This window comes from Salvelinus namaycush, unplaced genomic scaffold, assembly GCF_016432855.1.
Source record: "Salvelinus namaycush isolate Seneca unplaced genomic scaffold, SaNama_1.0 Scaffold841, whole genome shotgun sequence".
Classification (NCBI taxonomy): domain Eukaryota; kingdom Metazoa; phylum Chordata; class Actinopteri; order Salmoniformes; family Salmonidae; genus Salvelinus; species Salvelinus namaycush.
The window spans coordinates 79,977-96,648 of record NW_024061577.1 but is presented as its reverse complement, the minus strand read 5'-3'; the positions used below and the strand labels follow the sequence as shown (position 1 = coordinate 96,648).

General features: G+C 46.7%; 1 protein-coding gene across 1 annotated transcript; it reads left to right on the top strand.

The window, feature by feature from the left end:
• Nucleotides 1–5,284: 5,284 nt before the first annotated feature.
• On the top strand, nt 5,285–15,267 carry LOC120043036 (ephrin-B2-like; the record flags this gene model as incomplete). Its single annotated transcript, XM_038987769.1, has 3 exons — nt 5,285–5,377; nt 11,159–11,230; nt 14,783–15,267. Coding segments are annotated over 3 exons (617 nt in total), but the record flags the coding sequence as incomplete, so codon positions are not given.
• Nucleotides 15,268–16,672: the final 1,405 nt, after the last annotated feature.

Genomic DNA, 16,672 nt, shown 5'->3' with positions numbered 1-16,672 from the left:
TTCAGCGTGTGATCTTTAACCTGTCACCATTACTCTGCACACTATGACCTGTTATGAATACACGCACACACACGTTTTGTTATTTTATTCTCGTGGGGACCTAAAATTAATTTCCAATCAAAATTATTTTTTCCATAAACCTTAACCCTAAACCTAAACAAGGCTAAAATAGCCTTTGTCCTCATGGGGACGTGGGAACGATGGAGAATTTTCCTTGTTTTACTATCCTTAAGGGGATTTTTTTTTATTTTAGGTCCCCACAAGGACAGAAGAACCAACACACACACACACACACACACACACACACACACACACACACACACACACACACACACACACACACACACACACACACACACACACACACACACACACACACACACACACGCACACACGCACACACTGTGGTACTGCAACCCTGTAAACAACCTTCCAGTGTTAGTTACAATATTTAAAATGAGTTTTCTCGATTTTCTCCATCGAAAACAGCTTAGGAAAACCTCATGCCATGTTGGAACTAATCTTCCTTGTGTATTTCTATATTTCCAGCTTGGCGGAATGCATGCAGAGAAAGAGTGTCACAGCTAGATCTTGGCTTAGGGTTGTGGATCAAAATAATGCTTTTTCAGGGTGAAAACACATGCTGTACACGAGAAGGCCTTTCTCTTCGACTACACAGCTTAGTGCGTTGAGGTCAGTTGTCAGGGAAAGGGTTGTGATGCCTTCGTTAATGCGTCACACAGAGGTTCTAAAAGTGTTCCATGTGAGTTATAAAGGGTTCTAGAGTTACAGGAAATATGAAGTATGATCCTAGATTTGAAAGAGTTGGCAAGAAGAGACAATGTGCATCTCTAGCATAAGTCCTTCTCAAGGGGGTGTGTGTGTGTGTGTCCAGGGAGGGGGAGATATAGTTAAAGCTTCATCATTTCTCTGACATGTAGATTAACCATAACCCAGTGGAGCAGGAGACCTACAAATAAGTACAGGAACTGACTGTAAATTCTCTCCGCCCCGTCTTTTGACAGAAAAACACCGTTCTTATCCAAGAAAATAGGTCCAGCAATCACCTACTGTATAGTAATGTACTTTTGTTGATTTAATTATTCTTAGGACACCATGTGTGAATACACACACACACACACACGCGCATGCACGTGCACACACACAGCGAGCGCGCCTTCCTCAGCATGTGTATGAGACAAGCTTTGTTATAACATACTCCGGAGACAAAACAACTGGAACTAAGAGATACCAATGGTTTCACGTTTATTTATACAGATTGAAGCCCGTCACACACACACACATGCACACATATATTTACACACACACACACACACACACACACACACACACACACACACACACACACACACACACACACACACACACACACACACACACACACACACACACACACACACACACACACCATCGCTCCTTACTTAATGTGTGTCTCAGGAACCATACACCCACTCACATTGTCATGTGTGTGTATGTGTGGGTGTCATATCACGTTCATTACTCTAGACAACAACGGCGCATCACACATACGCCGTCACAAACACCAGCGGCGAGCGTGGGAGAGATACACACACAACCATCCACACGCAGGCAGCACGCTCCTTTTGGCTCAGATCCCTTCTCTTTGTACCCTCACTTTGTTTGTTTGTCTTCTTCTTTTTGTCCTTTAATCTGCTCTTTCGCTCTGTGCCTCGGCCTTCTGGTTATCTTTTACTTTAATCTGTCTGCTATCTGACAACTTGCAATGTGTACTGTATTCTACTGTATTTTAGTCAATGCCACTCCGACATTGCTCCTCCCAACATTTATATATTCCATTCTTTTACTTTTCAGACTGTATTACACTGTATTAGACTGTATTCAGACTGTATTACACTGTATTAGACTATTAGACTGTATTCAGACTGTATTCAGACTGTATTACACTGTATTAGCCTATTAGACTGTATTCAGACTGTATTAGACTATTAGACTATATTCAGACTGTATTCAGACTGTATTACACTGTATTAGACTATTAGACTGTATTCAGACTGTATTAGACTGTATTACACTGTATTAGCCTATTAGACTGTATTCAGACTGTTTTACACTGTATTCGACTATTAGACTGTATTCAGACTGTATTCAGACTGTATTACACTGTATTAGACTATTAGACTGTATTCAGACTGTATTCAGACTGTATTCGACTATTAGACTGTATTCAGACTGTATTCAGACTGTATTACACTGTATTAGACTATTAGACTGTATTCAGACTGTATTAGACTATTAGACTGTATTCAGACTGTATTCAGACTGTATTCTGACTGTATTGCACTGTATTAGACTATTAGACTGTATTCAGACTGTATTCAAACTGTATCAGACTGTATTCAGACTATTAGACTGTATTCAGACTGTATTCAGACTGTATTCTGACTGTATTACACTGTATTAGACTATTAGACTGTATTCAGACTGTATTCAAACTGTATCAGACTGTATTCAAACTGTATTAGACTGTATTAGACAGTATTCAGACTGTATCAGACTGTATTCAAACTGTATCAGACTATATTAGACTATATTAGACAGTATTCAGACTGTATCAGACTGTATTCAGACGTAATGGCTGCATCAAAAGTAGTGCATTATAGATGGAGTAGGGTGCCATTTGGCACGCAACCTATACCTGTTATACTATATCTGGAACTGGTCTGGTCTGGTCTGGTCTGGTCGGAGAAAGACTTGGACACACATACAGAAGCAGACACACACAGGCAGACAGGCTGCACACACACACACACACACACACACACACACACACACACACACACACACACACACACACACACACACACACACACACACACACACACACACACACACATACACATACACCCACCCACATACATACACCCACTCACGATACACACTTGTCTAAACCTCTACTCTGGCACAGACTGTGCTGGCTGATTGAGGTTGACTGTGGTATTATTTCATTAATTCAGTTTTTCAACTTGGTCGTCTTTCCCTCCCCTCTATTTTTCGTCGGAGGAAGAGGGTGGCGTCCTCGAGTGCTCTACAAATCCCCATCACTGCTGATCATTGTCTCAATTACTCATCCGTCGCTCCCTCCTTCTTTCCCTCCCTCTCTCCCTCTTTCCCTCCCTCGCTCCCTCCCTTTCTCCCTCGCTCCCTCCCTCTTTTTTTCCCTCCCTCTTTCCCTCGCTCCCTCCCTCCCTCCCTATCTCTCCATTCCATTCCTGTTCTCTCTCCTCTCTCAGCTCATCCCAAGTTACTCTGTGTCCACTCCTGCACCCCCAAACCGCATCGTCACATTCCTTCTTTTCTTCTCCTGCTTTTCTCGTTCTCTCTCTTTTTCTCTGTTCCAAAGTGACGTGGTTAAAACTAAAGAGCATGCTACCGCTACTTTCATAATCCCTCTCTTTTATCTTTCTCTTTTCTTTGTGTTCTTTTGAACCATTACCATAAGTGACAACAGCTTAAAGTCATCTCTTTTCTCCTCCCTCTCTCTTCCTCTCTCTCACGCTACGTCTATCACTTCTCATAGTCTACTGCCTCAGTCATGTCAGCAACAGCTTGTCATAAACGATCAGTGTCTCTCTCCTCCCTCTCTCTGCCTTCCCTTGCTCTTATGATCTCAGTGTCTTCTTCGTTAAACTCCCCAAAGCGATCATTTCTCTTCTTCTCTTCCCCTCAATCCTTTTCCAGCCTTTCAGTCCTTTTTTACCTCCATCTGTGCCCCTTTCTCTCCCCTCCATTTTGTGTTTCTCCTCTCCTCCCATTCAGCCGGTCTCTCCTTTCTCCCCCTCATCGTCTCAAGCATCTCTCCACCGTTCTCTTCGCTCTCCTATCCATCCCTCCATCTTGATGTCCTTGTCCTCTGCTGATCTCTCTCTCTCTCTCTCTCTCTCTCTCTCTCTCTCGTCTCTCCTCCTTTTACACTTCCCAACACTCACAGGCTGGCAGGAGAGACAGAGGGATGGAGAGGTGTGATGCGTAAGGCTCTCTTCTTTCACACCTCTCTCTGGCTCTCTCTCGCTCCTTTCTCTCCTCTCCATCCAACACCTTAGTCTGTAGCCTCAAGCCAAAGAGAGACAAAAATGGAGGGAGGGATGTATTTCTTTAGGGAGGAAAGCAAAGGTCTGCCCTTGAGGCTTGAACCGAAAGAGAGGGAGGCGAGAGGTAGAAAGAGAGAGGAGAGGAAGAGAAGGGAAGGGGCTATGCACAGGCATTTCGCTACACCCACAATAACATCTGCTAAACACGTGTATGTGACCAATAAAAAAATTAAATAAAAGTAATAATAATAATAATTAAAACATAAAAAATTTGAATTTGCTCTCATCTTTTCTCTTCATGACTCACCTCTTTCTTCTCTCAGTAAATTAGTTTAGACTCAGCCTATGGATTACATTAGTCTGTACCGACTTGTGCCACTATTTATCCTCTCTGTTCCTCCCCACCTGCACTCTCCCATCTTCTCACCTCCCTTACCCACTCCTCTCCCGGCCTGAACAGTTCTCTAAGGAGCAGAGCCTGTTTGGTGGTTCTACTGGCTAACTTGGATAAAAGCGCGGTGATGACAACACCAGGGTTGTGGGTTCAAACACCAAAATGTTTACTTAACACAAGGAAATTGCTTTGGATAAAATCATCTGCTAAATGACCATACTACTGTACATACTGTTCCATTACTTATTGCAGATGTCCATTTCTCCATTTTATATCACGAATCATAAACTTTGATTATTGTCCCTTCATCATAAGAATAATACACATCATCATCATCATCATCATCTAGTGTGGAGCTACAAGCCCATCTCTCTGTCCTCCAGTGTGTTAGTCCAGTCTAAATAGTATACTTCTATATCAGGGCAGTTTATTGAAGTTAATTAGTTTGTATTAGTGACTGAGTCCACAGAGCTCAGTCAGTAGGCTGTTAAATGAGATCCTCTGGGCCGAGACCTTAGCACCTATTAAAAGCCTCCCATCTTGTAGGACTGTGACATTTCACGGCTTCTGTGTGAGTTTAATCACTACGCCTGCAAATGTCACTCATGTTTTGGTCGGGTAGAATGGTTTGGCTGTATGAATGGGAGGCATTGTGAAAGGAAGAGTGGAGGGAGGGGTATTGTATGTGTGTGCATAAGTGCATGTGTACATACATTTGTTTGTGTGTGTGTGTGTGTGTGTGTGTGTGTGTGTGCGTGTGACACTCCTCCTAATGTGTTCTATGTTCTTCCCCCTCCAGCCACGTCAGATGGGACGCGCCAGGGTCTGGAGAGTATGAGGGGAGGAGTGTGTGCCACGCAGGGCATGAAGGTGGTCCTTAAAGTGGGACAGAGTGAGTACTGACACACACACGCAGTGAAAAACACACACCGACTACTATATTCTCCTCGGAGTGTATTAGTGTTGATTAGAGGCAGAGAGCTGGAGGAGAGGAGCAGGCAGGATCACACAGCTCTAATGAGGCCTGTTGACTTCACTCACTAACACGCTGAACACCACTATTCTCTCTGATACTGGCTCTCTATGCACACTCACACCGACTAGTTCTCACAGTCTCACGTCAGAATGATGTTTCTCAAACGTCTAATTTCAAAGTGTTTAAGGTTAAGTGCAGACATTAACACCAAATGGATAAGGTTAGGGTTAAAGCTTAGGATAGGCTTAAAACAAACATCTCAAAAACGACTTTCTATCACTGGATTCGAACGTGCAACCTTCAGAATCAGAGGCAGATGCGTAAACCTACTTGAAGGTAACAGCGCTCACTACTGCTCCTAGTGGCCGGTTTCCACGTCATCTCCCGATGTCCCCAGACCTGGATGGACGTTGAATACTGACTTGTATTACTGGTGACCTGGCTGCTTCCAGGGTAGGGAGTAGGCTGCTCTTTCTGGTTGTCAACACCACTGGTGACCTGGCTGCTTCCAGGGTAGGGAATAGGCTGCTCTTTCTGGGTGTCAACACCACTGGTGACCTGGCTGCTTCCAGGGTAGGGAGTAGGCTGCTCTTTCTGGTTGTCAACACCACTGGTGACCTGGCTGCTTCCAGGGTAGGGAGTAGGCTGCTCTTTCTGGGTGTCAACACCACTGGTGACCTGGCTGCTTCCAGGGTAGGGAGTAGGCTGCTCTTTCTGGTTGTCAACACCACTGGTGACCTGGCTGCTCTTTCTGGGTGTCAACACCACTGGTGACCTGGCTGCTTCCAGGCTAGGGAGTAGGCTGCTCTTTCTGGGTATCAACACCACTGGTGACCTGGCTGCTTCCAGGGTAGGGAGTAGGCTGCTCTTTCTGGGTGTCAACACCACTGGTGACCTGGCTGCTCTTTCTGGGTATCATCACCACTGGTGACCTGGCTGCTTCCAGGGTAGGGAGTAGGCTGCTCTTTCTGGTTGTCAACACCACTGGTGACCTGGCTGCTCTTTCTGGGTGTCAACACCACTGGTGACCTGGCTGCTTCCAGGGTAGGGAGTAGGCTGCTCTGTCTGGCTATCAACACCACTGGTGACCTGGCTGCTTCCAGGGTAGGGAGTAGGCTGCTCTTTCTGGTTGTCAACACCACTGGTGACCTGGCTGCTTCCAGGGTAGGGAGTAGGCTGCTCTTTCTGGGTGTCAACACCACTGGTGACCTGGCTGCTTCCAGGGTAGGGAGTAGGCTACTCTTTCTGGGTGTCAACACCACTGGTGACCTGGCTGCTTCCAGGGTAGGGAGTAGGCTGCTCTTTCTGGTTGTCAACACCACTGGTGACCTGACTGCTCTTTCTGGGTGTCAACACCACTGGTGACCTGGCTGCTTCCAGGCTAGGGAGTAGGCTGCTCTTTCTGGGTATCAACACCACTGGTGACCTGGCTGCTTCCAGGGTAGGGAGTAGGCTGCTCTTTCTGGGTGTCAACACCACTGGTGACCTGGCTGCTTCCAGGGTAGGGCGTAGGCTGCTCTTTCTGGGTATCAACACCACTGGTGACCTGGCTGCTCTTTCTGGGTATCATCACCACTGGTGACCTGGCTGCTTCCAGGGTAGGGAGTAGGCTGCTCTTTCTGGGTATCATCACCACTGGTGACCTGGCTGCTCTTTCTGGGTATCATCACCACTGGTGACCTGGCTGCTTCCAGGGTAGGGAGTAGGCTGCTCTTTCTGGGTATCAACACCACTGGTGACCTGGCTGCTCTTTCTGGGTATCATCACCACTGGTGACCTGGCTGCTTCCAGGGTAGGGAGTAGGCTGCTCTTTCTGGGTATCATCACCACTGGTGACCTGGCTGCTTCCAGGGTAGGGAGTAGGCTACTCTTTCTGGGTATCATCACCACTGGTGACCTGGCTGCTTCCAGGGTAGGGAGTAGGCTGCTCTGTCTGGGTATCATCACCACTGGTGACCTGGCTGCTTCCAGGGTAGGGAGTAGGCTACTCTTTCTGGGTATCATCACCACTGGTGACCTGGCTGCTTCCAGGGTAGGGAGTAGGCTGCTCTGTCTGGGTATCATCACCACTGGTGACCTGGCTGCTTCCAGGGTAGGGAGTAGGCTACTCTTTCTGGGTATCATCACCACTGGTGACCTGGCTGCTTCCAGGGTAGGGAGTAGGCTGCTCTTTCTGGGTATCATCACCACTGGTGACCTGGCTGCTTCCAGGGTAGGGAGTAGGCTACTCTTTCTGGGTATCATCACCACTGGTGACCTGGCTGCTTCCAGGGTAGGGAGTAGGCTGCTCTGTCTGGGTATCAACACCACTGGTGACCTGGCTGCTTCCAGGGTAGGGAGTAGACTGCTCTTTCTGGGTATCAACACCACTGGTGACCTGGCTGCTTCCAGGGTAGGGAGTAGGCTACTCTTTCTGGGTATCATCACCACTGGTGACCTGGCTGCTTCCAGGGTAGGGAGTAGGCTGCTCTGTCTGGGTATCAACACCACTGGTGACCTGGCTGCTTCCAGGGTAGGGAGTAGACTGCTCTTTCTGGGTATCAACACCACTGGTGACCTGGCTGCTTCCAGGGTAGGGAGTAGGCTGCTCTTTCTGGGTGTCAACATCACTGGTGACCTGGCTGCTTCCAGGGTAGGGAGTAGGCTGCTCTTTCTGGGTTTCATCACCACTGGTGACCTGGCTGCTCTTTCTGGGTATCAACACCACTGGTGACCTGGCTGCTCTTTCTGGGTGTCAACACCACTGGTTACCTGGCTGCTTCCAGGGTAGGGAGTAGGCTGCTCTTTCTGGTTGTCAACACCACTGGTGACCTGGCTGCTCTTTCTGGGTATCAACACCACTGGTGACCTGGCTGCTCTTTCTGGGTATCAACACCACTGGTGACCTGGCTGCTTCCAGGGTAGGGAGTAGGCTGCTCTTTCTGGGTATCATCACCACTGGTGCGGCTCCTGGCTCTGTATATGTACCATGGAGAGGAAAGGGTCTCTATTGGCCCTGCTAATGACTCTGCTGCGAGGGCCCTTGGGGGACGGAGTGTTTTAGATGTTAGTCATACTTTCTCTTAGATACACATATTTTCATACTTGGTTGTAAACACACAAACACATACAGCGGTCAGTAGAATTTTACACACACATACACACACTAGAGCTGAGCGATTTGTGCTTTTTGAGGTTTTTCTGTGTCGGTTCGATTATTCAAAAATGTTCACGGTTTAGATTATTTGGTTTGAAGGCTGTAACAGCACAGAATAAAACAATGAATAGAAGTCCCATGATGGTAGTGACTGTCCATTACTGCTTATCACTTACTAACTATCATTTATTCACTTTAATAAAATCTTTCAGTTGTTGTATATTACATTTGTTTTATTGATGACTTTATTATTTCATTCCAAGTCATCGTCTCTGTAGAGCTGCTGCCTATGCTGTCTGACAAAATCACTATTTGAGTAGTTCTTCAAAGTAAAGAAGGCATACTTTTATGACTGCTGAATACCAACTATCATACTTAGATCATGTATTTTCAGGTAGAGATGCCTCACGAAGCAACAGCTTGACCCTTCTGTAGCAGGCGTATAAAAAAAACACAGACCGGACAAGTAGATGCGCAATGGATTGTGGTCATTGTAGTTAATTACCACATTTTATGTGCTAAACTATGTAGAATATTGGCCTGTTGGAAACTACAACTCCCTACTACATCGAACAATTCAGGCTGGAGCTGTGCAATGACCGTATTGAGCTCACAGAAAAACAAAATGGAATTCAAATAATTGAACCAACGTCAATTAGTTTAAAAACTGATAAATAATCCACATTTCGGTTCATCGCTCATCACTAATACGTACACAAATAATACATTTTTACCCACATTTTACCCGCATTCTCATTGAACACCCCACCCATTCATCCCCTGTTCCTCTACCCCACCCCACATGCATACGTACACCCGTCCACATGCGCACGCACACACACACACACACACACACACACACACACACACACACACACACACACACACACACACTCCTCATAATATAATCCTCTCCCTCCTCTCTCCCACACATTTCCCCAACAGTGTTATCTGCTCTCTGTGTTGTTGTGCGTATTGTGGAAGCTCTTATCCTGAGAGGGAAGTGCTGCTGCTGTCTCTATCTCTCCATCATTCTCCACACACAGCCCACCCAGAGGAGATGCATAGCACTCCCTCTATATCTATTTTATTTCCTTCTCTCGCTCTCTCTTTCTTTCATTGCTGGTTCAATGAAAACCGGCATCATTGACTCTCTTTCACCTTTCTTGTTCTCCCCTTGCTCTCCCTTTCTCCCCCTCCCTTTTTCTTTCTTTCTTTCTTTCTTTCACTCAAGCTCTCCCTCCCTCCCCACCCATCTTCCTTGCTCCTTCCACTCCCCACTCCCCACTCTCTCCCTCAATACCCCCCCTCCCCCACGCTCTCTGTCTTCCATCCTCCTTGCCCTCTCTCTCTCTTTCTCTCTCTCGCCACTCCTTTCTCTCCTCCTCACCCCATCTCTCCTCTCTCCCCTCTTTTCCTCTCTCCTTCTCTCCCCCTCTCTTCTCTCTCTCCCTCTCTCGTCTCTCCTCTCTCTCCACATCTCTATATCTCTCCTCTCTCTCTCCTCTCTCTCCCCTCTCTCTCCCGCTCCCTCTCTCTCCCCCGCTCTCTCCTTCTCTTCCTCTTCTCTCTGTGTTATATGTTGTGTGTCTGAAAGGTCATGTCTGCTCTGTTCGTCGTCACACACACACACACACACACACACACACACACACACACACACACACACACACACACACACACACACACACACACACTGATTGGCATTGCACGCAGGTACACGCAGGCACACACTCATGCACACACACACACACACACACACACACACACACACACACACACACACACACACACACACACACACACACACACACACACACACACACACACACACACACACACACACACACACAGTCTCTCTCTCTCTTCTTTCCTACACACACACTAGAGTCCACCCTCAGCAGCCCCAGCAGTCATATTGATCCAAACTCCCCTCATGCCAAGTTCTGATTGGCTGTCTTTCATCAGAGGGCCCGTCGACCAATAATACCTGCCACTGTGTATGGACCTCCGTAAATGTCAGTTAGTGTAGAATTATAGCTCTGCACATAGACTGTGTGTCCGCGTGTGTGTCTGTACATTGTGCAGTCTCTCTGTGTACTCAGCACAATAGGGACGTTTATTATGTCCCCCTCAGTAAATCTATATGGGACTCTGTATACTCTGTCCCATGGCTAGAGGATATTAAGTGTCCTAAATGGCACCCTATTCCCTTTATAGTGCACTAGTGTTGACCAGAGCCCATAGGGACGCAGCCTAGCACTTCAGTGGGGCTGTTCCCTGTCTGACAGATGGGGTGGTGTGGTAATTGGAGATGATGGGCTTTTATTACAGTTTTATATTCATTGTGGTCATTTTACAAATGGAAACTCTTTAAGTATCCTATTTTAATCTTGTTGGATAGCTCTTTTGGAAAATGACGTTGGAGGACGATCAATATTTAGTTTCATTTAATGGGCCCCAGAGGCGTTGCATTAGCGCCACAGAGATCTTATTATTGGTGTACCTGTTTTGAGGTTGTGTTACCTTGACCGGCGTATACCCCTGTTTTTTTCCGCTAGACCCCTATGGACTGCCCCCGAAACCTGCCAAACCAGACCAAAACGCGGGCCGTACCAACACCAGAAATACAGGTAAGAGGGGTGTGGAAGAGCTTACACACTTACACCATCATGAGGAAAAACTTCAACCAAAAAAAACAAAAAAGCGAGTGAGTCGAGAAAGGAAGGAAGCGACAGAGAATGAGGGACGGTAAAAAAACGACAGATGGAGAATACGAGCCAGCAACATCTGTGGGGTCTCTATTAATTCCATCCCTCCATCGCTCTCATCCCTCTCTCTGTCCATCCGCTCCTTTCCTCTCCTTCCCTCAGAGCTAAGTGGCGCAGGCGAGGAACGACAGCACTAATAGCTACCCGGAGAGGGGGGAGGAGGGGGAGACCGGGGGCGCAATTTGAAAGAGTTATTATGGTCGTTAGTTTGGGCGGCCTGGTTTCTGTTGGTCCGCGGAGAGAAGAGAGGAGAGGAAAATTATAAATCTGAGCAGAGAGAGAGAGGAGAGGGAGATAGAGGACAGGAGAGGAGAGGTGTGGAGAGGAGAGGAGGGTAGCTGATGCTTGAGGAGAGAAGAGGAAGATGAAAGGATAGCCGAGGAGAGGAGGGGGATGTTGTCTCATGGCAGGGAGCTTGTTGACCTGTTCTTTGTGTGCTGGGTTGTTCTGTCCCAGACACATATTCTGTGTCCCAAACTAAACCCTAGTCCCTATACAGTGCACTACTTTTGACCAGGGCCCACAGGGCTTTAATCAAAGGTAGTGCACTATGTAGGGAATAGGGTGCAATTTGGGATGCTGCCACGCAGGCCCTTTCTCTAGTGTGAAGTGTAAATGAGAGAACTGATGAGAGTAATGGAGAAAGCACGGAAGACAGAAAGGGGGAGTGAGAAGGGAAGAAGATGGCTTTAGCTGTTGAAAGAGAAAGAGGATAAACACTGAAAAGGGGAGAGAAGGGAGAGGGAGGGACACTAGATGGCTGTACTGTTGAATAGGAAAGAGACAGAGAGTGGGGAGAGAGGGGGAGGGAGAACGAGGGAATATGAGGATAATAGAGAGAGCTGGTGAAAGGAGTAGGAGGTAATGGAGAGAGATGTTTGGGTAATGGAGGGATGGAGGGAACGAGAGGGGGAGGGAGGGAAGAAAGCGAGAGGAGGAGAGTGGAATTGGCGACTAGTATTAGCGTTTTGCCTCTCTGTCAGTCAGTCAGTTAGTCCTGTGTACGCGGTAGGGGAGCTCGCAATAGGGGGTGATGAAAGGGCGAGCCGAGGGGGGGATGTTATTATGTCCACAATGACCCAGAGAGAGGGAGAGCCACAGAGTGAGGGGAAGACGAGATGAGAGAAGGGAGGGAAGAGAGAGAAAATGAGTGGGGAATGTGCCAAGAATAATGATAACCCAATCCCACTGCCGCGCTTCGCATTACCACCCTAAACGCTACCAGGACCGACGTTCGCACGGGCAACACGACCACTCCTCACAGGGGGTCCCAAACCCACCAGACACCTGCTGGGCCGTAACCGTACATGCGGTCGGACCGTGCGGTTGGGACCAGGTTCCAACCAGGCAGCTTCACCGTGTGGTCTCAAGCTATAGAGACCGAGATTACTTCCCAAATGGCACCCTATTCCCTATGTAGTGCACTACTGTTGACCATAGTCCTGCACAATGCCCTATGGGCCCTGGTCAAAAGTAGTGCACTACATAGGGAATAGGGTGCCATTTGGGACACCGCATAAACCACCCAACCATTCGGGCTCCTTCATGTGGATAGCGCTAATGCTACGTAAACAGCGTTGTTAGGCTTAAGGGATGTAGCGCTACCTTGATCCACACACTGTAGGCTGCTGTGGCTTCAAGCCAGAGCCAGCCTCTCAGTAGGCCTCTCCACAGGCACAGAGGAACATTCCAAACACTCTTATATCCAATGCCATCCACTTATTCATGTGGATAGACAGACCACATATGGTCACGGTCACATTGGCTGCATTTTTGCTGCATTCCTCCTGGTATAGCCTTTCGTGTTCGTGCCACTATAACTGACAGGAGACTGTTAGTCACCTTGCTGTGGTGTAGACTGTTTATTGGCGCGTAGTATGTACATGTGAGAGGTTACACCCTGAAAAGGCACGGCATGCCAAAACGTTGGTTCCACCCCTGAGTTATAGTAGATAAAGAGTTTACAGAACAAAATATTAGGATGTTGGACTTTCTTTTCGTTATTCACAAAAGTAATTTAATTACTGTACTGCATTAGTTTTGAAACACGTTACCCCCAACTAGGGATTAACATGGGTAACCGGGATCCCGGGATACACAAACATTCAATGACAAGACCCTGGAAAGGTCATTTTACACAATGTCACAATAACGCAGCAGCAAATTAGCAAAGAATTAAATAGCACATTATCCAAACAGGTTGTCACGTAGAAGCCTTTATCCTAGCGTATATACTTCACACAAAGTTGCCATTAATTCAAAGCACATGTGTAATTGACACTCCCGACTGCACACGCGACCCGAATGCAGTCAATAAACCCTACAGGAAACCTTTACAGAATAGTCTATTAAATAATGCGTGCCTCTTTGAGCTGTCATTGTGACTCTTCAGACAGTCACAAATTTATAGACCTATGCACAATTCACTAGATAGGCTGTCTGTTAACAATCCAGAAAGGCATGAGGGAAAATTCTATCTTCTCCTGTTCTAGAGGCAATTTTCTTATCCAGTCCCAATCCCACTGAAACCCAAAATGCTGACTACTGTCGCATGAAAATTCCTAACTTTATTCTGTAATTAATAGGTAGCATTATCAAAAGACGTCTCTCCGCTATAACATTTCCCCCACTTCTCTGCCCTTATGAGAGCTTCGGTAGAGAATGTGTGGTCAACAAACAGTATGCTAGTATTACCGTTATTTAGCTAGACAAGTCACTTAAGAGCAAATTTTTACTTACAATGACAGCCTACACCAGCCAAACCTGGATGACACTGGGCAAATTCTGTGCCGCCCAATCACGGCTGGTTGTGATACAGCCCTGGATTCGAACCAGGGTGTCTGTAGTAACACCTCTAACACTGAGATGCAGTGCCTTAGACTGCTGCGTCACGCGGGAGTAGATATGGATATTTTTAAAATAGTGTTGGTTCCCGTTAAGATACCTTAATATTTAAACTATTTCCACTCTTCATCTCCCCGTTATTCATGAGCTGATCTGCTGTCTGTATAATCATCAACTAGATTTTGCCAAATATATGAGATATATGAGATGTGGGGAGAACCCTGGCATAGTGACTTCGTTTTCAATGCTTTAAATGGCCACTTCCAATTTTTGCGGTATTTCTCGGGATAAATATGAATTAAACCAGCATTGCAACTTGGCTGATTTTCTGAAAAATATTTATCCCTACCACCAACACTGAACATATGAAATGTAAAAGGTTAGTGAAATAGAAAGGGATATTTTGGGATTTTGGCAATGAGGGCAAATTATCTGCTACCTTCAAACTGCATACATAGATAAAAATGTTATCCACGAGTTCATCTGACTCTGGGTAAATAGATAAATTGCCTCATTGCCAAAATCCCAAAGTATCCTTTTAAAGTAAACATTTATTGTGTCATTTTACAGGTGGTGCTGGTAACACCACTCATCCCAGGATTCCTAGCGGTGACGGCGGTGGTTCGGCAGGCACGGGTGGTGAGAACGGACCCCTTCCCCCCTCCAACGTGGCTGTCATCGCCGGCGCCGCAGGAGGCTCCGCCTTTCTCCTCCTGGTCACCGCAGTGATCTGCGTGGTGTGTTACCGGCGGCGACACGCCAAGCACTCGGAGTCCCACCACCCACCCCTGTCGCTGTCCTCCCTCACCAGCCCCAAGAGGCACGGCGGTGGGCACGGGGGCGGCCACGGGAGCGGGAATAACAACGGCTCAGAACCCAGTGACATCATCATCCCCCTGCGGACTTCGGACTCGGCGTACTGCCCTCACTACGAGAAGGTGAGCGGGGACTACGGCCACCCCGTCTACATCGTCCAGGAGATGCCCCCCCAGAGCCCAGCCAACATCTACTACAAAGTATGAAGGTCGTCACCATGACAACCTACAGTACCACCAACTACCACCCTTCCCTGTTCTATTCAGTACAGTACCACCTACAACCTACCTACAATATACCCTGTTCTATACAGTACAGTACCACCTACAACCTACCTACAATATACCCTGTTCTATACAGTACAGTACCACCTACAACCTACCTACAATATACCCTGTTCTATACAGTACAGTACCACCTACAACCTACCTACAATATACCCTGTTCTATACAGTACAGTACCACCTACAACCTACCTACAATATGCCCTGTTCTATACAGTACAGTACCACCTACAACCTACCTACAATATACCCTGTTCTATACAGTACAGTACCACCTACAACCTACCTACAATATACCCTGTTCTATACAGTACAGTACCACCTACAACCTACCTACAATATACCCTGTTCTATTCAATACAGTACCACTTACAACCTACCTACAATATACCCTGTTCTATACAGTACAGTACCACCTACAACCTACCTACAATATACCCTGTTCTATACAGTACAGTACCACCTACAACCTACCTACAATATACCCTGTTCTATACAGTACAGTACCACCTACAACCTACCTACAATATACCCTGTTCTATACAGTACAGTACCACCTACAACCTACCTACAATATGCCCTGTTCTATACAGTACAATACCACCTACAACCTACCTACAATATGCCCTGTTCTATACAGTACAGTACCACCTACAACCTACCTACAATATACCCTGTTCTATACAGTACAGTACCACCTACAACCTACCTACAATATGCCCTGTTCTATACAGTACAGTAACACCTACAACCTACCTACAATATACCCTGTTCTATACAGTACAGTACCACCTACAACCTACCTACAATATGCCCTGTTCTATACAGTACAGTACCACCTACAACCTACCTACAATATACCCTGTTCTATACAGTACAGTACCACCTACACTTACCTACAATATACCCTGTTCTATCCAGTACAGTACCACCTACAACCTACCTACAATATACCCTGTTCTATACAGTACAGTACCACCTACAACCTACCTACAATATGCCCTGTTCTATACAGTACAGTACCACCTACAACCTACCTACAATATGCCCTGTTCTATACAGTACAGTAACACCTACAACCTACCTACAATATACCCTGTTCTATACAGTACAGTAGCACCTACAACCTACTTACAACAGTCCCTCAATGACTTACTCCAAAACCAGATCTTTAGGGCACTATACAGCATAAGAACTGCCCTATCCAACCCCAGCCACAGGTGTGTGCGTCTAGCTTACTAAAGAGGCCATCCTTCACGCCCACCACTCTTCACTCAACTGTGTCACTAAGCGAAGTGAAGGTTTGGTATATAACCCCCCTACTGGCCCCCACCGGGCCCTTTAAAGAGGACAGCAATGA